This window comes from Dendrobates tinctorius, unplaced genomic scaffold, assembly GCF_039654945.1.
Source record: "Dendrobates tinctorius isolate UK_male_01 unplaced genomic scaffold, ASM3965494v1 ptg000150l, whole genome shotgun sequence".
Classification (NCBI taxonomy): domain Eukaryota; kingdom Metazoa; phylum Chordata; class Amphibia; order Anura; family Dendrobatidae; genus Dendrobates; species Dendrobates tinctorius.
Genome location: NW_027361817.1, coordinates 2,479,697 through 2,504,859, shown reverse-complemented (window position 1 = coordinate 2,504,859; position 25,163 = coordinate 2,479,697). Strand labels below are relative to the sequence as shown.

Genomic DNA, 25,163 nt, shown 5'->3' with positions numbered 1-25,163 from the left:
TCAAGAGAAAGCATTGTCAGAATCACCGGGATCCATGGAAGCGTTCCAGAGTTACTACCTCATAAAGGGACAGTGGTCAGAATTGTAAAAATTGGCCCGGTCATGAACATGCAAACCACCCTTGGGGGTAAAGGGGTTAATAAGTCCTCAGTTGAGCAAAAATGTTGCAGTTTTTTGCTGTTTATTCACCAGGGCCAACTAGCACACCAGTATCATGGAAGCATGGGTGGGGTCAAGACTGCTCATCAAATTCATCATATGTTTTGCCACTAAAGTGTATATCTTACTCCAGAAATACCCACTTCTGGTGACCGCGCACACTGGAAATCAGACGCACTGGATTCATTAGGGTATGTTTCCACGCTTACTTACAGCGATTTGGACGTAACGGAAACCCCGCTCTGCCCAAAGCGCTGCCCCCTGTTGTACGCGTGGTGATACAACATCTGCTCATTGAACACATGCGGAATCATCGTATCCTATCCATAGACTGGGTTATTTATCTTGCGAGTGTCTCCGTGAGATAAATACATATGCTGCGGTCTGTGGCCCTGACTTTCTCATGGAGAGTTAGTGACAGTCAATCTTTGTAAATTCTCTGTCTTACACAGATCTTAGAATATAGGCCAATTTCAGAATTGCCCTATCTTCTCAAGGTAGCTTTCAAGTTCCATAGAGGTCAGGACTTTTCTCCTTTCTTTCTGTGCTAATCCTGAGAAGACAAAGGAAGAACAATTCCACATTTGTTAAAGCAAAAAATAAAGAGAGGGGGAGCGCACTAAGGCGGTAAATGAGGGACACCAGCGTGTTTAACAAAGGTAATCCACTCACCTGATGTGGTTGTGAAGGGTCACCATTGCTGCCCTGATGAAGTGGCCAGGATGCCATGAAACGCGTTGGCTTGAGTGTGAATAAAGGTTTGCTTGCATCTTCGGTTGGTTCCTTGTGGTCTAGCGCGGATGAACCCTGGCTTTTCTCTTCTCTACTGTTACATTTGTTAAAGGGAATCTGTCACCGGATGTTGGTGGGCTATTTAAGTGACCTGTGTCTGGTCCGATGGACGGTGTTTCTTCTTTTTTTCTCCACCCCATCCGTGGCCCCTGTCCGCGATCTTTTTCGGAATTAGAGTTGTTCATAGTTTGTGCGTACGCAAAGCAATCTTGCCTCACGCACGCGCAGTATGCTTTGCCCAACTGCGGGCAAAGCCGAAAATCATTACTGCGCATGCGCTGGTGCACTATGTCCCGGAACACAGCGAAATACTTCCGGGACATAGTGCATCGGCGCATGCGCAGTAATGATTTTCGCCTTTGCCCGCAGTTGGGCAAAGCACACTGCGCGTGCTCGAGGCAAGATTGCTTTGCGCAAGCACAAACTATGGAGGAGAACAACTCTAATTCCGGAAAAGATCGGGGGCCACGGATGAGGTGGAGAAAAAAAGAAGAAACACCGCCCATCGGACCGGACAGAGGTCATTTAAATAGCCCGCCAACTTCCGGTGACAGATTCCCTTTAAGAGAAGTCTGAGCGTATATCTCAGCCCCAACAACAGGTAAAGATGTCGGCTGCCTTTTTATTTTCTTTCACGGTTCCAAAATAACAATAGGGTTATCTTATTCCACAAATAGGGCAGTTTCAGGACGGCTTGACGGCTCATTCTACTAGGGCTATTTCAATCTTCAATCTCCTGAGTGGAGAAAGCAGATATCTACATCGAGCAACTAATGTAGGGCTGCAAAACTGTCTTTACCTTGCACCTTCTACAGACACTATAGGCTTGATTTTGGGTCTTCTGCTTATCTTTCCTGTGGTAGAAGGGCTCTACAGACTGTGGTCCTGCCCTAAGTTTAAAGTTTCTCTGTATACAGTGGGTACGGAAAGTATTCAGACCCCTTTAAATTTTTCACTCCTTGTTTCATTGCAGCCATTTGGTAAATTCAAAAAAAAAATTTTCTCATTAACTCTGCACCCCATCTTGACTGAAGAAAAAACAAATGTAGATTTTTTTGCAAATTTATTAAAAAAGAAAAACTGAAATCTCACATGGTCATAAGTATTGAGACCCTTTGCTCAAAACTGAAATATAACATGGTCATACGTATTCAGACCCTTTGCTCAGACACTCATATTTAAGTCACATGCTGTCCATTTCCTTGTGATCCTCCTTGATACGGTTCTACTCTTTCATTGGAGTCCAGCTGTGTTGAATTTAACTGTTAGGACTTGATTTGTAAAGGTGCACACCTGTCTATATAAGACCTCACAGCTCAGTGCATGTCAGACCAAATGAGAATCATGAGGTCAAAGAAACTGGCCAAGGAGCTCAGAGACAGAATTGTGGCAAGGCACTGATTTGGCCAAGGTTACAAAAGAATTTCTGCAGTGCTTGAGGTTCCTTAGAGCACAGTGGCCTCCATAATCCTTAAATGGTAGAAGTTTGGGACCACCAGATGTCTTCCTAGACCTGGCCGTCCAGCCAAACTGAGCAATCGTGGGAGAAGAGCCTTGGTGAGAGAGTTAAAGAAGAACCCCAAGATCACTGTGGCTGAGCTCCACAGATGCAGTAGGGAGATGGGAGAAAGTTCCACAAAGTCAACTATTACTGCAGCCCTCCACCAGTCGGACTTTTATGGCAGAGTGGCCCAATGGAAGCCTCTCCTCAGTGCAAGACATATGAAAGCCCACATAGGACTCCCAGATTGAGAAATAAGATTCTGTGGACTGATGAGATGAAGATAGAACTATTTGGTGATAATTCTAAGCGGTATGTGTGGAGGAAACCAGGCACTGCTCATCACCTGCCCAATACAATCCCAACAGTGAAACATGGTGGTGGCAGCATCAGGCTATGGGGGTGTTTTTAAGCTGCAGGGACAGGACGACTAGTTGTAATTGAAGGAAACATGAATGTGGCCAAGTAGAGAGATGAAAACCTCTTCCAGAGTGCATTAGACCTCAGACTTGGCTGAAGGTTCACCTTCCAACAAGACAATGACCCTAAGCACACAGCTAAAAATAACAAAGGAGTGGCTTCAGAACAACTCTGTGACCAATCTTAACTGGTCCAGCCAGAGCCCTAACCTAAACCCAATTGAGCATCTCTGCAGAGACCTGAAAATGGCTGTCCACCAACATTCACCATCCAACCTAACGGAACTGGAGAGGATCTGCATGGAAGAATGGCAGAGGATCCCCAAATCCAGGTGTGACAAACTTGTTGCATCATTCCCAAGAAGACTCAGGGCTGTACTAGCTCAAAAGGGCGCTTCTTCTCAACACTGAGTAAAGGGTCTGAATACTTATGACCATGTGATATTTCAGTTTTTCTTTTTTAATAAATTTGCAAAAATTTCTACATTTCTGGGTTTTTTTTCAGTCAAGATGGGGTACAAAGTATACATTAACGAGAAAAATTATGAACTTTGAATTATTAAATTATTGAATTTACCAAATGGCCGCAATGAAACAGTGAAAAATTTAAAGGAGTCTGAATACTTTCTGTACCCACTGTATCTTTCAGTGGTTCTGTCATGGGTAATAGGTAAACACTAAATTACCGGTAATGGGATTTTCCATAACCCATGAAAGCACTCTTCTATTCCCTCCCATCACTGGTAATAGGTGGTCACTTTATTTCCTTCATGGTGTTGGATTCACACACTGTTTAGAATAAAAAATCGTGTTCTTTAATGGCATATATAACTATTAAGTGGTGTCCTCTCATGCTGCATAAACAACTGATGTGGTGGAGAGGTACCACCTTTTTTATTCTGTAGGTTTCTGTCCTTGAAGGGCAGATCTCTCTCAGGTGGTTCTGTCATAGGTTCTGGAAAATCCCATTACCGGTAAGTAATTTAGTGTTTTACAGTTAGAAGTTACAGCGGCAGCAGAGACAGAAGCAAAGTGTAGCCGCTGCACTCAACTTTCCCACAGCTTCTATTCCCCAGGGCGTCTTTAGAGGTCAGCGATGCAAGAAACTAGCGAGTGAGAGTGACTGCAGCGCTGCCTCGTGATGATAGACACTGCAGGGAGTGAGAGCTGCCCCAGACTCCTGTGACGTCATGTTTGAGACTTCTCTCAAATGAGACGTCACAGGAAGTGAAGTAAAAAAACACAAGGATTAGGAGGATAGGGAGAAATGTAGAGTCTTGTTTAATAAACCTAATTACAAACAAGAGCGAACAGTGAGCTCACCTTAGTAACAAGCACCTTGTTGGAGAAGGAGCAACGCCCGGAGTCATCCTTGTATAGCACGTGAAAGACAAATGCAAGCAGAACAGAGTTTCTCCAGCGTGATAAAGTTCAAAATGTAGGCAAGTTAAAAAAAAAACCCAAAAACTTTTAATGGTCCAAACTGTAAAACGGGTAACTGGACACCAAAAGGAGAGATTCCCTATACAGTATAAACCGACGTGTTTCACCAAAGAGCATTAGTCATGGTATATGAGACTGAAAAGTTTGAACAAATTGATTCTGGATCGTTAAGAGAACTTGCTCTTTGAGAATGTTTAGATTCCATTCTTTATTCCTTTGTACTTAAAATTGCTCATTTTGCTTTTCTACCCAGTTAATTCTTCTCTTTTCCATTAGGTCTTTGACATGAGATGATGAAAAACAGACTAGCTCAATCCTTTCTAAAGGCCCCGTCACACTAAGCGAGATTGCTAGCGATATCGCTTAAGCGTCACCGATTTTGTGACGCAGCAGCGATATTGCTAGCGATATCGCTATGTGTGATACTTACCTCCGACCATCTCCCCCGCTGTCTATCGCTGATTGCGCGAGAACGTCCAGGTCCGTTTCTCGTCGGCCGCTTCCTGCTGGCGCCGACGAGCGACGTGTTGATGCGGGCGGGAGGACGTCTTCATCGCCGTGTCTGACAGGTAAGTAACGACCGCTGCTGCGTCACTGCATCGCTGGTGAGATCTGCCTGTTTGGCAGCTCACTAGCGACCATTTAGCGATGCACCAGCGATCCTGACCGGGTCATATTGTGGTCGGGATCGCTGGTGCATCGCTAAATGTGACGGTACCCTAAGTTCTATTCAAAACAGGAAGTCTCTTTTCCCTGCATGAGTATTCGTTAGAATTACAATTCTACCTCATTGCAAAGTCCCTGGCAGGGGAAGAAGCAGAGCAGCTTATTCAGAAGTTGAAGAGGGTGTGCTGCTGGGCTGCCAGATACTTTTCAGTGAAGTAGTATTGTAGTTCTAATGCTGACTTATGCAAGGAAAACAGACTTCCTGTTTCTACATAGAACTTAGGTTTTTAATCACGTGATGTCATAGATCTAATGGAAAAGAGAAGAATTAGCTGGGTAGAATTACAAAATAAGCAATTGTAAGTACACAGTGCTATATAATATGATGACTTCAATATATTAAGAGGAAGAAAACTTTGATGGGAGTGCTTCTTTAAGGGGGACTTCATCAGACAAAATAACTAACCCAGCCCTTTGCAGTCCAATCCATGTACTTCCTGCAAAGTTATATTCTCTTAAGTTCCCTTCATCCAAGATTTTTTTTTAGCATGATTGTTGAACAGTGATAACTAAGTGGCTCGGTGAACACAGCATTAACATTTTTGAGTCCATGGCCAGGAAACTCCCCAGGTCTAAAGTTCATTGGGAACCTGTGGTCAATCCTCAAAAAGCGGGTGGATGAAGAAAAACACAGACATTTTGGTAAACTCCAAGCACTGATTAGACAAGCATGGGTTGTTATCAGTCAGGACCTAGCCTAGAAACTGATATCCAGAATTCCCTGGAGGATGAAAGGCAGAAATCTAGAAAAATAAGGGTCAACACTGTTAATATTGTCTTTGCGTAAACTTGATGTATTCGTCAATTAAAGTATAAAAAAAATGATGAAATCTGATGATTGTATTTCAGTAACCATGAAAATATCTGACTAAAAGATAAAAAAACACTGAAGCAGCATAACTAAAATTTGTGTTTGTGTCTTTCCATCAGAAAGGGCTTTTTTGGGCCAACTCGTAAGCTGATGGACCTGACATCATGGGTCATCATTCCTTTCCTGGTTGGCAGTATTGGGATCTACGGTCTGGTCAGACTCTTGCAGAGACTACGCAGTAGTGCCTACATCCAAGATGCTGTCGTTGTCATAACTGGTGCTACATCTGGATTGGGCAAAGGTAGGGCTCTCGGAACCGACCTTCATGTATATAGCGGGAACACACACCCTAGTATTGCCACATTTGTCATACATAGGACATTTGAGTCCTGCGGCCCCACAGCACAGCCAACTGTACGATATTTCTTGCCACCAAGATGTTTGCCTGTTAATGGTCACAGTTCTTGATTTCCTAGTGGGAGAACACGCACACTTGTAGCACATTCAAATATTTTCAATCTCATGCATATGGTTTTTTTTTCAAGCTTGATTTGTTTATGGTCATTTTTCAGAGTGTGCAAAAGTGTTCTATAAAGCTGGTGCCCAGCTGGTGCTCTGTGGCCGCAATGAAGAAGGACTGAAGGATCTGACCAATGAACTGTGCCGGACACGCAAAGGATCCGTTCAGGTTTGTGTGGCTGAGCAAAGATTTTCTTTTTTTTCTTGATTTCTTACTTATTTGGCAATATAAATAAGTAGTAAAAGTCTTTATTGGAAATCCTCTTAATAATAATAATAATAATAATAATAATAATAATAATAATCTTATATTATATATAGCGCTAACATATTCCGCAGCGCTTTACAGTTTGCACACATTATCATCACTGACCCCATTGGGGCTCACAATCTAGATTCCCTATCAGTATGTTTTTGGAATGTGGGAGGAAACCCACGCAAACACGGGGAGAACATACAAACTACTTGCAGATGTTGTCCTTGGTGGGATTTGAACCCAGGCTGCAGTGCTATCCACTGACCCACCGTGCCGCCCATAACGCTCTTAACATATTGATGTGAATTTGCGGCGCAATGACAGTGATGGAGCGATCACCAGTGTGCTCTCTTTAACACCCTGTCCACATTGAGCCTGAAATTCCCTTAAAACAAAATTCAGATGAAGTCTGTCCATAGACTGCAATGCTTTCAAGTTAAAATCAACTGATTGTGCTTTTTTAGGGATTAGGGCAGAACATCTGAAGGGCAGGAACAAATGGATATATATGCAGCAAGGGCGACTCCATACTTTGAGGCGCCATCACATTACTGCTGCTAATGTATATTACCAGTGTATCCGCCGAGATGCCACAGTGAATAGTGGCCATGGCATCTAAGCATTACTAACACGTCCCCTTTATTTTGCTGTTCGATATGATTCCGGTGATACACAATGTATATATTGATATTTTGGAGCAGATTTTTTACAACAATTTTTTTCTTATTTTTAAAGGAGTGGGGGATTTATCATATTCAGAGAGTTCAAACTTTTTATTTTTTTTTCTTCTCAGGCCTGCATAAGTTCTTGCTTTTTTCGTATATAAATGTTAGTTTTATAGTACGCCTCGTAAATATCTTTTGTTTTTTAGGTGGCTTAGATATGTTTTTAGTCTTATATATATAAACCATTCTTTATTATTAAATGATTTTTAAACTTAAAAACCTCTCTTCTTTTTTCACCATACTTACTAGCCCAACAAGGGAACTTGAGCATGTGATCTATTGATCGCATTGATAATATACTGTATACACCACTATTAGACCTTGTCCCCAGCAGGATCTTATAATCCACTGTATACGGCAGACATGGAGGCGGTTGTGAAGCTTCTGACTGCCCAAACAGCACATTGACGCCCCGCGATCATACTGCTTGGGTGCCGATGGGCACAGAGAGGGAGCGCTTTCTCTCTGGCAAAGTCTATAATGCGCTGTCATTAGTGACCGTGGGTTACTTGTTAAGAGTTAATCAGCCACCGTCCCGTATAGCTGCAATCTTTATAGTAGCAGTCGGAGCCCTTCTGTGTATAACAGCCGACTCCCGTTGTAGATGGCACGAGTATGGGTCCTGTGCCTGCTCCATCCCAAAACTGAACATGTGCCCCATAGGCCAGTATGTGTCACTTCACCAATGACATGTATTGAGGAAATCACCTAGCCCTTTTTTAAAAGCTGTTATGGTGTCTGCCATTACTACCTCTTGTGGTCGGCTTTCCACAGTCTGACTGCTCTAACTGTAAAGAACCCTTTCCTATTTAGCTGTCGGAATGGCCTTTCTTCCACCCGTAATGAGTGTCCGCTCGTCCTCAGTATTGTCTTTGGAAGGAATAAGTCATGTGCCAGTCCTGTGTACTGTCCACACATGTATTTATACATGTAAATGTAATTCCCTCTGAGGCTTTTTTTTTTAGCTAAATAAGCAAACTTTTTTTCAACCTCTCGTCGTATGAGTCACTTTGCTTTCAAAAATTAAAATAAAATGGGATAAAAAAAATTGTATGTACCCCAATATGGTACCAAAAAAATGTATTCTCGTTTTTCAGTAATGAAAGACAACTTATCCAGCAAAAAAGAAGCCCTTGTATGGCTATGGTGACAGGATAATAACAAGTTATAGCTTTTGAAAGGCTAGCAGCTAAAATGGGAAACATGAAAACCAAAAATCACCGTTTTGTGTATAGAAGGCTAATATAACGAGTAAAGCCTGTCATACAAAAAAAGCCTTATAAAGCTGTGATGTCATAGACATTATATATATATATATATATATATATATATATATATATATATATATATATATATATATATATATATATATATATAAGACGTGATGGTTTTTCTGACAAAAAATGTCTTAGGGTGGTAACTGAGCCGGTATGATGCTTTTCTTTTATTCCAGAAACTGTAGATATGCAGCGCCGGTTAGCAGGTTGGGAACTTTTGTTCATAGAGTGGTTTTATTTGTATTTTTTGGAATGTGCACATTGTAGATTCAGAATGAAGGCAGAAAAACCGAGACAAAACAGATAGGAGAAACAAGTAGTAATGAAATGTGTGAAACAAATCAGAATATATTTTAATCCTTAGATTCCTCTAAGCACTTCTCTTTTACTCTGATTTATACCGGCTTCATCAGGTCACCAGAAACGTCTTACGTCGAAAAATGTGGCTTGTCAAGAGTTCATTTGTGGAATCAACTTCCTTCAGAAAGTGTTTGTGACTATCAGGTGTGTTTTATAGAGGCAGTCTTGTACATAGTGCCATAGAGTGCTGAACCCTAAACCACAACTCCTGGAAGCCAGAATATAACAAGAACAACTCAGCAAAGTAGAGAGAAATTACAGTCCATTATTACTTCCTGATCATTCTGGAAAATTGCTAGAACGTTGAATGTATCCTCAACTGCAATCATCAAAACCATCAAATCACTGTGATAAAACCCAGTAAAGGAAGACAAACAATGACTTCTACTGCAGAGGATAAGTTCATGAGAGTTACCAGCCTCTGAAATTGACAGCACCCCAGATAACATCCTTCATAAAAGATACAGCAATTTAAAGTAACACACACATTTCAACATCAATTGTTCCGAGACTGCGAGAAATCGGCCCATGTTGTCAAATTGTTGCAAAGAAGCCACTTCTGATGACTGCAAACAAGAAAAGGGAAACTTATTTGGGTCAAGCACAAGGACTGGACATGAGATCAGTAGAAATCTGTACTGTAGTTCGAGAAGTCAAAATTAGAGATTTTTTTTGTGCCAACTGCCGTGTCATTGTGGGATGCAGAAAAATTTAGTTTTATACATGTTTGGTGGCCACCGTAAGCATGGTGAGGAGGTGTGGCATTCTCTGGTGACTGACGTTGTTGTTGGTTTATTCCAAATTTATGGCACATTACCTAGCATGGTTACCATAACATTCTGCTGTGACATTACATCCCATCTGGTTTGAACGTAGCGGGACAATTACTTGTGTTGCAACAGGAAAGTGAGCCAAAACAGACCTCTATGTTGTGTAAGATCTGTGTGACCAAGAAGGAGGAGGATGGAGTGCTGCATCATTTGACATGGCCTTCACCACTGGAACTCAAACCATTGAGAAGATTAGGGATGAGTTGGACCACACATTAAAGGAAAAGCAGCCAACAAGAGCTCAGCACCTCTGGGAACGCCCTCAAAACTGTTGGAAAGCCATTCTTGGTGACTACCTAAAGAATCTACTTGAGAGAATGCCATGGGGATGTAAAGCTGTCATCTGAACAAGAGGAATTCTTGGAGAAATCAAAGGTTTATCATATATTCTGGTTTGTTTCATGCCTGTTTTTTTTCTTTTACTCTTTGTTTCTTATGTGTTCCTTTTGTGGTTGTGTTGGCATCATTCTGAAGCTACAATATTCACATTCCAAAAAAACAAGCAAAATCCTTGTATGAATAAATGTGTGCCACCTTTTGACTGGTGCATTATCTGTACTTAAAAGTAGTCAGCAGTTATGGGTCACAGTCATGTTCGCCATATCACAGAAAGGCTTGCATGAGGGTCTGCAGTTTTGGGGATTAAAATCGATCAGAACTGGGTGGGATTGGTTTATCTTAACTCTTTTCACTTTCTGCATATGCACAGATTATGGAGAAATAGTGGGACAGTGTACCCCCACATTAATTCTATATTGTCAGTTGGTCAAGTTTACCTAACCTTCTTTTACTCTAACTCAATGTTTGTCTCAAAAAGGTAATTAAATACTAATTACTAATACATCTGAACTATTAAATCTGTTTTATGTCATGAAACATCTAATAATTTCAGTAAGAACCAATGTGCAACATCCATGTCAACTACTCTCCGTTCATTGTCAACATCTGTCGCTGGGAAATAAAGGGCAACTACACAGTTATCTTGTTTTACTCCTCTGACCAGTGGTATCGTCCAGCCTGGACACTTGGAGATTATATCCTGACTAGTTTAAATTTGTGCCCTGGGCAGGGCTGCTCTCTATTTAAACTCCTTAGTCTCAGTCACCCACTACAAGTTATAATGAACTAGCTCTGGTTCACCTCTGTTGTTCAGCTTCTGCCTAACCTGTTTTAGTCTTGTTCTGACCTCAGCTTGTTTACCAATTGATTTATGACTTTTTCCCCTGGTCTTCCCTCCTGATTCTGATCCAAGTGTCCTTAAAATTCCTGCTGGCCTGCTCCCCCAGCCAGCAACTACTTCAAGGACTTAACCCAGTGTCTCGCTGTTAGTCCCAGTATAATGTCTCGGTATTCACTCGCTCTGGTATGCAGTGGGCCTTAGATAGCGTTCATACAGTCAATGTAGTTTTAGTCCAAAAATGTGCACTTTTATTGCTTTCCGCAGCTTGCACAGTAAAAACAAAATCCTAAACATACAGTAGATACCTATCCTTATCCAGATGTTAACTAAACAGTATAGACCCTGACTACTTCAGACACCACTGAGCTAACCCCAGTTTGGTAAAATAAAACTGCTGACATCCATAGCAACTACTGAGACTTGCAGTTTATTGCACATGGCCTGTGCAGACTCTTCTCAAAGAGATTCTCATTTGTTTCTCTCTTCAACTTCGCAAATAGTCTCATGTCATGTCACTCTCCGCAAGGAGAAACGTTACTTCTTGGATCTCTTCAACTTCAAGACCCGTCCAGTCTGCATAACTTTCCCAGCAGAGTTAGATGAACACCTAGCCTGTTTATATGCAGTGCTAGCCAGGTGTACTAATCAAAGCCTGCAGAGTTACGATTTAACCCTATCCTACATGGACTTGCTACAGTGGATTAAAGGTTAAAGGCCCCTGCTTCCCTGGGACCTGATATTTGGTGTAGCCAACACAACCCTGTCAGTTGAAGCCCTATTCAGAGCTGCCAGGTGACCACGGGCAGAACCTCATTACACAATGTGCATACAAGTTAATGTGGAAGCATTACTGTACCACTGCCTATCTAACAATTGTAAATCATTATTCTTTCTACTACAGTTCCATAAGCCACATATAGTAATATTTGACCTCTCGGACATAGAGGCTGTTGCAAATGCAGCAAAAGAGATTCTTCAGCTTTTGGGGAAGGTGGACATCCTAATAAACAATGCAGGAATCAGTTATCGTGGCACTATTCTGAATACCAAGGTTAGTGTGGACAGAATGATCATGGACACAAACTATTTTGGACCAGTTGCATTGACTAAAGGTGAGTGAACGGATTTGAACCACACACTGTAATCAGTATTCTATTTTGTATTTTTTCAGCGCTGTAATTTCTCATAAATAGGCATAAGGAAATTTCTCTATGTAAAGAACTACTATAGTAGATGTTTGTACTCTTTTAAAATTGGCACGCTCGGATAGTAGGACTAACCATGCCCAGTCTGAAAAATTCATAGAACCCTGTATGCGCCTTTCAACCAGTTGGCGCTTCCTGATGTGCAGTATATACCCATCATTGAGCCTGATTATCCCCTTACCTACATGCACAGTGCATATACAGTGCATGTCTGATCTCTCCTTTTGATGTGGGCTCTGGCGACGAGCCCACATCTTTCCCGTCACATGTCAGCTGATTTAATCAGCTGACATGTGCCCCTAACAGCCGCGAATGGAATCACGATCCAACATTAAAAAAAATATATATATAAATGTTTAAATCAAACCCCCATTCGCCCCATTCAAGATAAAACAATAAAAAAAACACATATTTGGTATCGCCGCATTCAAAATCGCACGATTTATCAATATATAAAAAGAATTAATCCGATCGGTAAATGGTGCAATGAGAAAAAAAGTTAAAACGTCAGAATTACGTTTTTTTGGTGGCCACAATATTGCATTAAAATGCAGTAACGGGCGATCAAAAGATCATATCAGCACCAAAATGGTATCAATAAGAATGTTATCTCGGCGCACAAAAAATGGGCCCTCACTCAGCTCCAGATCACGAAAAATGAAGACTATAGGGTCTTGGAAAATGACCATTTATTTTTTTATTTTTATATACTGTATATACACAATTTTTGCAATTGTAGTTTTTTTCCCGTTTTCCAGTACACAATATGGTAAAACCAATGGTATCGTTCAAAAGAACAACTCGTGCCGCAAAAAACAAGCCCTCAAACGGCCATAGTGACTTAAAAATAAAAAAGTTATGGCTCTGGGAAAAAGGGGAGCGAAAAACAAACGCAAACACGGAAAAAGCCCGCGGGTGAAGGGGTTAATTATTGCTCCATGACAGATACAGTATATACATCATACTGATCACATGAGTACAACCCGCAGGGGACCAGATGGCATAGAAACTGCTGGAATTGGCAAGAACAGTGATCCCGACGCTAACTGCTTGGAGGCAGGGCATTTATAAAATGCCTGTATTCGTATTGAAATGTATTATATGAGCAATTAAGATCATCTTATAAAAAATATCCTGGTATTTAACCTGTATGTTGAATGCTTTAAATAAAAATGTCTGTTTTTGGTTTATCCACCTCCCCCAAAAAATTAATGAAAACAAATCAGTGTAATCCCAAAAAGTGCTAATGAAAATGTCAGCTCATTACTTGAAAACAACCAAAATATGAGCTCCACTAATAATAAAGGGCATGGATCAGCCAAATATGTATGTGTTATATGTATTTCATTGTTCTCTATATGAAAAAATAAGTAAAGATAATAGATACAAAGGAATATAAAAAAAATCACTCTGGGATAAATAGATTCATATACAGAGTTACTAATAGAACATAATGTTTCATTCCAATTCTTAGGTAAAAGGAAACTGATACGAACATCTGAACAAAATGTGTAACTGATGCCTGTGCTAGTTATGCTTTCTCAAATCGTATCCTGTTGTGTGTCCCTTTATGTAGGAATTGGGTGTAGGGGATCACAATAGTGTCTCATTTGTATGCAAATAGCATCTTCATAAAGGAAGATAATACGACTTCCTAAAAGTCAGTGTTGGACTTAGCAACATGAATTGGTACTAGAAGCCGAGCCCCATTTGCAGACGTGTTTTGGGATGTTTGCGCCTCAACAGTGCAGAACAGGTTAGCTGGGTGAGGGGGGCCTCTGACGTGGTCTATGGGGTAAAGTTTCTTCTGGTGGACAATGTCAAGGTGGTGTAAGGAAACTTATAGGCCATGCACTGCGAAACGCGTGTCTGCACACGGAGTTTCTGATGAGGCTTTTCCTACGTCACGTGGCAAGCCCCTTTAAAGGGCCAATAGTGACTTTTAGAATTGCTACATCCAATAGGTGAGGACCTCTTTCTCTTTGAAGACGGTTCTTGTATATTTAAGTTTTGAGGGGAGCATTGCATGGCCTATAAGTCTCTTGTAGGACAACTTGATGCTCTCCGACGGAGGAACTTTACACTTTACACCCCGTCTCATTAGTATAATAACTCAAGGCCCTGGTGACTGAGGCGTGATGACCCCTCACAATGGAGTTTCTCTGCTGTGATTTTTCTTCCCTCAAAAAACAAGCCCTCAAACTGCTTGGTTGATGAAAAAAATAAAAATGCTTCTCACAGTATGGCAACACAATAAAAGCTAAGCATAAAAAATATATAAAATTAGCTTTTTGAATAATTGTACCGACCTGTAGAGTAAAGTTTCACTTGTACTGCACTGTATAACTGTTTTAAACCCGTTACCGTGTATGTTGTATTCCTGTGTCCCCAAAATAGCTGCACACTGAAAGGGTTAAGGTTCATTAATGTGTTATGAAATACACAGTTTGTGTAACTTATTATTATTTTTTTTATGCTTTAACTTGTTTTACAAATTTTCTATTTTTACATAAAGCTCTTCTGCCATCAATGATTAAGAACAAGAGAGGACATATCGTTGCAATCAGTAGTGTTCAGGGGAAAATAAGCATTCCTTTCAGATCGGCATGTAAGTACGCAGGAAAAAATCTACAACTAAAGAAAGTGGATATGTTACTTCATGGGAAAGTAGGAAAGCTAAAGATCTTAATGTGACCATCAATTGTAGAATCACTTTGTTACCATGCCCACTTACAGTGGCTTGTAAAAGTTTGTGCACCCCTGGGGAAAATTACTGTTATTCTAACAGTTAAGCAAGTTGAAGATGAAATGATCTCTAAATCGGCTAAAGTTAAAGATGACACATTTCTTTGGTGTTTTAGGGAAAAAAATATATAAATATATACGGTATATATAAAATAAACTTCCTTTTCACCCCCACTGGGAGTGGTCTTTGTTGTCCTTTCTCATTCTCGGGTCCTCTACCAGAGGCCTGGGAGTTCGAGGGTTCTGCGCAGGATCTTAGTTGTTCCCAGCATTTCTGGACAGCGAGCTCAGATGTCGCTCCTGGGATCTGTTGTACCCATTCTTCCAACTTAGGGGTCACTGCTCCAAGTGCTCCTATCACCACTGGAATTACTGTCTCCTTCACCATCCATATCTTCTCCATTTCTCCTTTGAGGCCCTGGTATTTCTCCAGCTTCTCATATTCCTTCTTTCTGATGTTGCTGTCACTTGGCACTGCCACAACTATTATCATTGCTGTCTTCTGATCCTTGTATACTATGACAATGTCTGGTTGGTTAGCCAACACCTGCTTATCTGTCTGGATCTTGCTCTTGTGCTGCTATGATTAGTGCCTCTGTGCTGTCTCCAAGTCCAGCTATCTGGACTTCTCCATGTCAGCCAACTCCATTATCTGTCGGCGGTACATCTCATGTAGCGACTTGTCTTGCCATGGTGTTTCATGTTCCTGTTCTTGCTTCCTGTTGTTGTTGCTGCCGTAGACTTTCTCTCGGCATCTCGTCTTTTGGTGCCATTTTTGTGATGTATTCCTGGATACTCCTTGTTTCATATGTGATGGTGGCTTGGATGCTTATCAAGCCTTGTTCACCCTCCTTTCTGTTGGTATGCAATCTTTGTGTGTTAGACATGCATTGTGAGGAGCTTTTGTTGCTCTTTAGCTGATTGGATTGAGAATGTTCTTCCATGTAGGGTGAATCTGCAGTGCAGTTGATCCATTTCAAGTTGTGATAATAGCTTTCTCAAGTCATGTTGGGTTGTTTCTCAGTCAGTGGACATGCAGGTCTTGTATCCATCTAGAGTTTCCTCATACACTTCATATATCTTCTCTCCTTTGGTCTGCTGTTATAGTAGCATTTCATCAGATCCAGGTTCTCTTGCCTTGTCCATGTATGGTTTGTTCCAGCAGCCCATTTATCTTCAGATTGTTCTGTTTTTTTTTACATCTGACACGGGCTTTGTTAATCCAGGCCGGCTCTTTGTTCGTGACGCTTTCATATTTTATTGAGGTAGGCACTATAGTGTTAATAGTCTTGCCCAAGGACCACTACTGGTATATTATTGGTACTACTATGTTATTATATTGGAAATAATATATATCATGGAAGAACAACATGTGCCATCCAATCCTGCAAATAAAGAGCAACGAAAGCTCCTCACAATGCTTGTAGTCTTTCCCAAGGACTACTACTGGTATATTATTTCCAACAGGGCAGAGCTACGTTCGTGGTTGTGTACTTTAACCACAATGCTAGAGCAGCCACCTAAAGTAGGTATTATAGTGTTAGGAGGTTTGGTATAATTTATTTAATTTTATTTTTTCCACTGGATTTGAACCCCAGTCTCCCATGTCATAGGCTGTGCAATTAACCATTACACTAGACCAGCTGCTATAATATATTCTAGATCATTTTAAAATTCCAAAAATAGAAAGTGGACTTATGCAAAAGTTTGGGAACCCTTGAGTTGCGTGTTCAAATAACTTTGACCAAGATTTCAGACCATAATTAGCAAGTTAGGGTTATGTCTTGTTCACTATCATCATTAGGAAAGGCCAGGTGATGCAAATTTCCCAGCTTTATAAGAACCCAGTCATAGATTCTTTTAAGCAGCTGCCTAGCACTTTGAAAATGATGGAGACCCACCAAGCAAGAGAAGGCTATAAGAAGATAGAAAAGATTTTTCAAGTTGCCTTTTCCTCAGTTCAAAATGTAATTAGGAAATGGCAGTTAACAGGAACAGTGGAGATCAAGATAAGGTCTGGAAGACCGAGCAAAATTTCAGTGAGAGCTGCTTGTAGGATGGCTAGAGAGGGAAATCAGAATCCCTACTTGATGGCAAAAGACCTTCAGAAATTTTTATCAGACTGTGGAATTGTGGTACATTGTTTTCATGTTCAGAGGCTCCTACACAAAAATAGGGTTTTCATGGAAGAGTCAGAAGAAAACCTCACCATAAAATTCTGCATGAGAAGTATGCAAAAGAACATCTAAACAATCCTGATGGATTTTAGAAACAAGACCTGTGGACCTATGAGGTTAAAACAGAACTCTTTGGCCACAGTGATCAAAGGTATGTATGGAGAAAAAGGGCACAGAGAAACAATGGCGCTCACCGTCCCCTGATCTGAACATCATTGAAAATCTGTGGCTAGACCTCAGAATAGCCATATTTAGCATACAAGAAGACCCAGGAATCTCACAGAACTGGAAGAATGGATGAAAATGCCTCAAACAAGAACTGAAAGACTCTTGACTGGCTACAAAAAGCGTTTACAAACTGTGATGCTTTCAACAGTAGGTGCTAATAGGGACTAACTAAACTTTTTCATTGAACCATTTTCCTTTATTTATAATTTTTGCTTAAAATACAAAGGAAATGTCATCTTTAGACTTAGGCCTTTTAGAGATCATTTCATCTTCAAGTTGCTTAACGATTCACAATAAAAGTAATTTTTGACAAGAGATGCCCAAGCTTATGGTAGATAGGTTGTGCACGGGAGGAGGACAGAGACATTTATCTTCTATGGGTCATTGCCCTGCTGTTAGGGAATCCAATGTCTGAGGAAAATGCCCTCTTTCTCCACAGATTCGGCGTCTAAACATGCCACGCAGGCTTTCTGTGATTGCCTGAGAGCTGAGATGGTGCCATATGACATTGCAGTCACTGTTGTGAGCCCTGGGTATATTCAAACCAACTTGTCGCTTAATGCTGTGACTGACGATGGGTCCAGATATGGAGGTAGGTGGTGATTTTTAAGAAAAATCTGTTTGTAAAGGGAATGTGCAATCAGTCAAATTACCTATTTTTTGTCTTTATTGCTATCTGTGTTGAAGAAAAAAATCCTGACATTTTTCAGCTTTCACTTTGACCACTGAACCTTATATTAGGCTTGTAATAGGCTATTTTAAAGGGAATCTGTCAGTAGATTCATGCTGCCCAAACCACAAGTGGCATGCGTCAGATCCAGGCTGCACACTAGTAACCAGGTTTGTTTGTTTTTTTCTCTGAATTGCCTCAGCGTTTCCGAAAAACCATGGTTGAAAGTTCCCCTGCCGGCTTCTCCAAGGATTACTCCAGTGGGTATGCACACAGGAGAGAGACCGGTCAGTCAACTAGAGCTGTGTGGGAAGACGCTGGCCAGGGCAGCACTGGACTACACTAAGCTCTGCCTATGGTCCCCATTTGGACCTGTAACCCCTTCATGACATGGCCATTTTTTTGTTTTCTTTTTTTCTTCCAAGAGCCATAACTTTTTTTGTTTTTTATTTAAAGGGAATCTGTCACCCATTTTTAGTGATATCATGTAAAGATATCATTCAATTCTGTATCACAAAAGGATTATATTAGTACTTTTGATCCCCTCTGACCCCGCACCTTTGATACATAAATACCTTTTTTATCACTCTTCCGATGTATGTAAATTGCCGCGATGACAGATTCCCTTTAAGTGGCCAAAAAAAATTCAGAAATTTGTAAAGAAGAAAAAAAGTGTGTTTTTGCTTTTGTTGACATTTTCCTGACATTTTCTGATACCCATAACATTTTTTATTTTTCAGGATGAGGCAGTACGAGGACTTATCTTTTTGTGCCCTGATCTGGCATTTTTATTGATAACATTTTGGGAAGATGTTTCTTATTGCATTTTATTGCAATGTTGAGGCCGCCCAAAAAAATATTCTGGCATTTTGATTTCTTTTTTTCTAATTATGCCATTTACCTATTGGACTAATTTATTTTATATTTTGCATATTTTATTTTTTTGTTTTTCTTTTATGAGTCAAAAGGGGGTGTGTGATTTTAACTTTTTTTTTTTCTTATTTTTAAAAAATTATTTATTAGTCCCATTGGGTTTTGAAGCTGCATTCATCTGATCACTTGTGCTCTTAATAGCAGTGCATCAGCCCTGCTACTTATAGCAAAAATCACAATCTCCTATGAACACCAGCCATGGCCTGGCTTTCACAGGAGGGTCTTAATGTGGAATTGACCCACGGCCGTCATGACAACTCATCAGTGCCCCGCGATCACATCACAGGTGCACCGATGGAAGTGAAGAATGATGCACTCCCTGCCAGCACGTGATAAAAGCTGCTGTCTGAGATTAACAGCAGGATTTAGCAGATTAACAGTGGGATTTAACAGGTTAACCGCCTTAGGCACTCCACCTGTTATAGGCACATGATGGTTGATTAAATCAGCCATCATATGCTAAGAAAGATGCAGGCTCACACACCAGGCCCCCATCAAAGGCAGGAAAAAGTCAGGGTGAGACAGATAGATGGAGCGCCAGGCTGACAGGTCTGAGGGCGCTGGTAATAGTAATCCGATGCTACTCCTGCCGGGTGCCTCTAGAGAGGATAGAAACATGGAAAGCAGGATAACACGGTCGCAAGGGAACTTGTAATGAATGAGTCACCGTAGGAGGCAAAAGCAGAAATACAAGCTAAGTCCAGAAAACCAGAGAAGTTGGCAACTATCAGATTGCAGACCCCTGAACCTATCAACACAACTAGCAGTAGCCGTGGGGGGTTCCTACGATGCCCTAGACCCCTCGATCACAGCCGGAGAATTACATAGGCCTAAAGAAAGAAAGGGGAAATCTAAACTGCCCCAGAGCAGACCCCAAAGCAATAGGCAGCCCCTAACATATAATGACGGTGAAGCAAGATGAAAATACTAACACAGACAGAAAAATAGACTGAGCAAAGACGGGGCCCAAAAACTACCTAGGAAAGGACAGGAAGGCTGCTGTCTGCAATCTGCCAAAACCCTATCAAAGACATAAGCCAACAAGCTGATATGAAAAAGGCCCTGAAGCAGCTAGGCTTCAAAAACTAAATCAGCACTCAGGTATTTTCAGAAGACAGAGCTAAATGAATTCAGCACACCCCAGCAGGGAATGGCAGAAATCCAGAAAAACAAAGCAAAACAAAGTCAAAGCACCAAAGCAAAAGGCCGAGCAGCAAACTTAGCTTTAGAGGAGCAGGAATTCAGACTGGTCTCCAAGGATCCCACAGAGAAATCACCCGCAGGGCAGAAGGGCGTCGGCAGCCTTATATCCAGTCAGTAACTCCACTCAGCCAGTCATCATCATCAGCCTCAGGTGTTTGATAATCAGGCTCACTACCTTTCTTTACCAGAAGAGGGAGTTCCTCGGGCCTCAGTAATGAAGGGGAAAATGAACTCACAACAGGAACGCAAAGGACAAGGAGAAGCTTGAAGAGTTTTCTTCTTTATTATGTTCCACTACGCGTTTCGACGGATAGCCTCCGTCTTCATCAGGTGGCAAGTGGGGGAAAGTGGGGGAAAGGAAGCATAAAAAGGGCTGGCAGCCAATCACAATTAAGATGCAATCATTAGGGACACTTGAGTAGGAGGCATAATTAAAATAAAAGGAGGAAAAGAGCAATTGCACAGGCATAATATAAAACACAATTACAACAATAAAATAAAGGGAAATATATAAGACAATATATGAAGAAACTGAATAAAATATTATATTAAAATATAGTAAAAAGGGGTATGGTCAAATGACTTTTTCAATAATAAGATTAGTGCCGAGTTTGAAAATCCAGTAGCTCTCTCTTCTTATTAAAGCCGCATAACGGTCCGGGGTCTCTGATCAATTATAGTAAGTTTTAAAGAACTTAAGTCTTTGTTATGTGCTACAAGGAAATGTTTAGACAGACTATGCATTAGATATCCATTACGGATATTCTGGCGGTGTTTGTTCATCCTCGCATGCATAGTCTGTATTGTTCTCCCAACATATTGCAGCCCGCAACCGCATTCAATCAGGTATACAACATAACAGGACTGACAGTTCACACAGCAATTGATAGTGTAGCTAGAACCCGTGGTGTGTGACCGAAAAACTAATGTTCCATTATTAATGGACATACAGCATAAACATTTGGCTGTTTTACATGAAAAGCAGCCTGGATTGGGAAGTGTCCGGGGATGAGAAGAAGTAAAGGGTCTACGAGTTGTGTTGCGGGGGGCAACAAGGTTGCAAAGGGTACGATTTTTTCTAAAAATGGTTTTTGGTTGTGCAGGAATGTGCATTGATAAAACTGGATCTGCTCTTAAAATGAACCAATATTTTTTCAGAAGTTTACGATTGATTAAAGTGGAGATAAAGCCCATGAAAGGCAGGGACACGATATATGACGTAAGTTTACGTCATATGTCGAGAAGGGGTTGATCAGTCTTTTTGACACCGCTGCAGTGTTTTAGAGAATATTATACTTGGCTGCTATCGTGACTGACCGGTTTGCTTTGAGTCCATTTACTTTGCCTTTTTTAAGTAATGCAATGCAAGAAGTGTAAAAAGAAGGACCCAGTAAATGTGGTGAAACGTTGAGGGGTACTGGGAGGGTTTTGAACACTTAGTGTGGATCCTTCGTCAGCAGTTGTGGCCACTGGCACACGACAATGAGAATTTTCCTCAGTGCTGCTTTCTTTGTGATCTCTTTCATTTTATTATATACCTGTATGTTCTTTCTACTTGTTGAAATATTTCCATTTTTCGGTAGTGATGGACAAGAATACGGCTGAAGGAAGAACACCAGAAGAGGTAGCACGTATCGTTTTTAGTGCTGTTGGCGAAAGAAGTAAGGATGTCCTTGTAGCTGGTCTGGTGCCAACATTGGCTGTATACCTGAGGGCACTTGCTCCAAAAATATTTTTTTCTATCATGGCAGCAAGAGCTAAAAAGGAAAGGAAGTTGAAGGATGCATAATTATGGACATTTATTCCTTGTCCTTTTTCAAGACCACATGTCCTATACCACTAGAAGGCATAATCTATCTAGCCTGGCTCCATAACTAACCCCGATCACCTGATCAAACAGTGAATCCTTAATAAACATTTCTATCTTTACAGAGTGGTGGCTGCTTCTATATGATTATACCTTGTTCTCTTACGCGCTAAAATAAAATGTTATTTTAGGTCTCCGTTTATTAATGCAGTCAGAATTCAGAATTGAAATAATGTCGCTTGTTACAATAACCTGTGACAGTCACTGGTAAAGTGCTCGAGGGGAGATATGTGTCACTGCGCTAAATGGCGTCAGTGCTGTGAAACCAGAATATTTTCCTCCAGCACCCTAAGTGCCGTGAGGGGTTAAAGCAAACCTGTCACCTGTTTTGGCCGCTATATGATGCGGCCACTGCCTTTCAGGGCTTATCTACAGCATTCTATAATGCTGTAGATAAGCCCCCTATCCGACCTGCAAGAGAAGAAAAATAACTTTTATTATGCTCACCGGGGGGGGAAAGATCCAATGGGTGTCGTAGGTCCAGGTCCGGCGCCTCCCATCTTGCAATGCTGTCCTACTGCTTGCTTCATCGCTCCCAGCATTGTGCACCTGTGCAGCCGTACTTATCTGCTCTGTTCAGGCCAGACCAAAGTATTGCAGTGCGCAGGTGTCGGGAAAGGTCATCGAGACCCTGCGCACTGCAGAAATTTTCTCTGCCCTCAACAGGGCAGAGAAGTACACCTGCACAGGAGCGCGATTCCAGGGAGCGATGAAGCAATCAGGAGGGTGCATCGCAAGATGGGAGGTGCCAGACCCGGACCTGTGACACCCATCGGACCGGACCATTCCCCCCCGGGTGATTATAATAAAACTTCTTTTTTACTCTTCGCCACGACAGCACCCACTTGGAGAGAGGGATCCGCCCATAGGAACAGGAAACCTACAGAGATAAAAGAGGGCGGTCCGCCTCTCCTCCTCAGTTGGTTTCCTGTTCCTATCGGAACCAAAGGATCTCTACAGAAGACATACCTGGGCCAAGGAACCGCCTGTGCAGTGTCCGTGCGAACGGCAGGGGTTCCGGTCCAGAAGCAGCGTCGGGGGAGTGCTGGAATCCGGCTCCCCCCTCGTCTGAGACGGTGGCAGCGCAAAAAGAAACACCGGTACCGGGTGGAGCCGACCGGGGGTTTTCTTAAATGGATACACGTCACCGGGATCTTGGAGGCAGCCATCCTGGTCCGTGTGGGAGTGCGGAGCCGAGATAGAGAAGCTATCTCTGGCGTTCTGAAACAGCAAGGACGCAGGTACAGCGCTGGGAAGAGGTAAGGAGGAACTTCCGGGTTACCGGAGGTTCCTCAGCGTACAGCGCATGCGCGGTCTTTCACAGCCGCGCGATACCAGCAGAGGAGCACTCCCCGCCCCCCTCCAGGAGAAAAAAAAAAAAGGGACATGATTTAATATAGCGGCGCCGGACGGTGTTTCCAGGCCGGGCGCAGGCTAAATGAATGCACCGGAAGCAGGCGCACCTGGGAGGGGGAGGTACCAGGTATTGAAGGGTGGCATAAAAAACCGAGGGGGATAGTGATAGAGCGTGCAGACATGTCTTCCCCAAGACAGGACATGCATCCCCAGGCAGGTGATACAGCGGCAGCGGAACGGCGAGGCTCCTCGGATAGGAGCCACAGAAGTCATGCCAAAAGAACCCCTTCTCAGCCTCCTGAACCGGTACCTACAGCTTCTCTGGGTGAGTGGACGACTCTCTGCCTATCAAGCTGTTAAAGAACCTCTCTCTCTCTCTCGCTCTCCCTCTCTCTCTCTCCTCTGCTATGTCCACCATAGTCTAAAAGGAAGGAAAAATCAAAAAACAAGGAATGTGCCCTCTGTACACGTCCTTTACCGGACTCTTATACAAAGAGGCTGTGCAAAAAATGCATTTCTGAAAATACAAAACAGGCTTCAACATCAGCCACAGATATTAGGGCTATAATAAGGGAGGAACTACAGGCCCTAACCCAGTCTAGCGGCATATCTAAGAAAACTAAAGGCCCTTTTACATTTAGCGATGCACCAGCGATCCGACCCGGTCAGGATCGCTGGTGCATCGCTAAATGATCGCTAGTGAGCTTTCATACAGAAAGATCTCACAGCGATGCAGCAGCGACGCAGCGCACGATACTTACCATTCACACACAGCGATCCTGCGTCCTCCCGCCCGCCTCCACGCGTCGCTGGACGTCACAGCAGGAAGCCCAGCAGGAAGCAGACGACGAGAAATGGAGCCGGACATTCTCGCGCGATCAGCGATGAGCAGCGGGGGAGCCGGTCGCTGGTAAGTATCACACATAGCGATATCGCTAGCAATATCGCTATAACGTCACAAAACCAGTGACGTTATAGCGATATTGCTAGCGATATCGCTTAGTGTAAAACCCCCTTAAGGCTAACAAACCAACGGCAGTTAGCTTAGATACAGATGAAGATGAAGCAGTAGTCTCTGACAGCTCCAATACGTCTACATCATCCTCTTCCTCTGATATGGAGGGTCGTTCATGTTTTCCGTTAGAGAACATGGACAACTTGGTGAAATCTGTAAGAAACACCATGGGTTGCACAGACACTAAGGAGCCGCAAACGACCCAAGAGATTATGTTTGCGGGATTGACAGATAGGAGGAGGAGGGTTTTTCCAGTTATACCGGCAATAAAGGCCTTACTGAAAAAGTAATTGGAGAAGCAGGATCAGAGAGGTTATCTTCCCTCGGCTTCAAAAAGAAGGTATCCCTTTAGCGACGAGGAATTGTTAACGTGGTCTAAGGTCCCGAAGGTCGACGCGGCAGTTGCCTCAGCCTCAAAGCAGTCGGCCTTACCAGTAGAAGATGCAGGGATTCTAAAAGACCCACTGGACCGGAAAGCGGATGCCTCACTAAAGAGAGCATGGGAGGCAGCCATGGGCACGTTTAAGCCGGCAATAGCCAGTACGTGCACAGCTCGCTCTATGCTGGTCTGGATTGATCAGCTAGACCAACAAGTGGAACAAAAAGTCTCCAGAGACAAGCTACGAGCAGCCATACCACTGATTCGTGGCGCAGCGGCATACATAGCAGACGCATCAGCCGATTCACTACGCATGGCAGCCAGAACAGCAGGCTTGCTTAATAACGCCAGACGAAGCCTATGGCTTAAAAGCTGGAGAAGTGACAC

General features: G+C 42.3%; 1 protein-coding gene across 4 annotated transcripts in view; it reads left to right on the top strand.

The window, feature by feature from the left end:
• DHRS7B (dehydrogenase/reductase 7B) overlaps nt 1-22,088 on the top strand; it is a 45,617-nt gene extending 23,529 nt beyond the window's left edge. For all 4 annotated transcript variants that reach the window (XM_073546661.1, XM_073546660.1, XM_073546663.1 and 1 more), the window contains 6 exons: nt 5,971-6,152; nt 6,424-6,539; nt 11,900-12,110; nt 14,719-14,811; nt 17,793-17,945; nt 21,743-22,088. In XM_073546661.1, the coding sequence (XP_073402762.1) occupies nt 5,971-6,152; nt 6,424-6,539; nt 11,900-12,110; nt 14,719-14,811; nt 17,793-17,945; nt 21,743-21,948 (961 nt within the window). In that variant the 3' untranslated portion in view covers nt 21,949-22,088. The remainder of the gene's footprint in view (nt 1-5,970; nt 6,153-6,423; nt 6,540-11,899; nt 12,111-14,718; nt 14,812-17,792; nt 17,946-21,742) is intronic.
• The last annotated feature ends 3,075 nt before the right edge of the window (nt 22,089-25,163 follow it).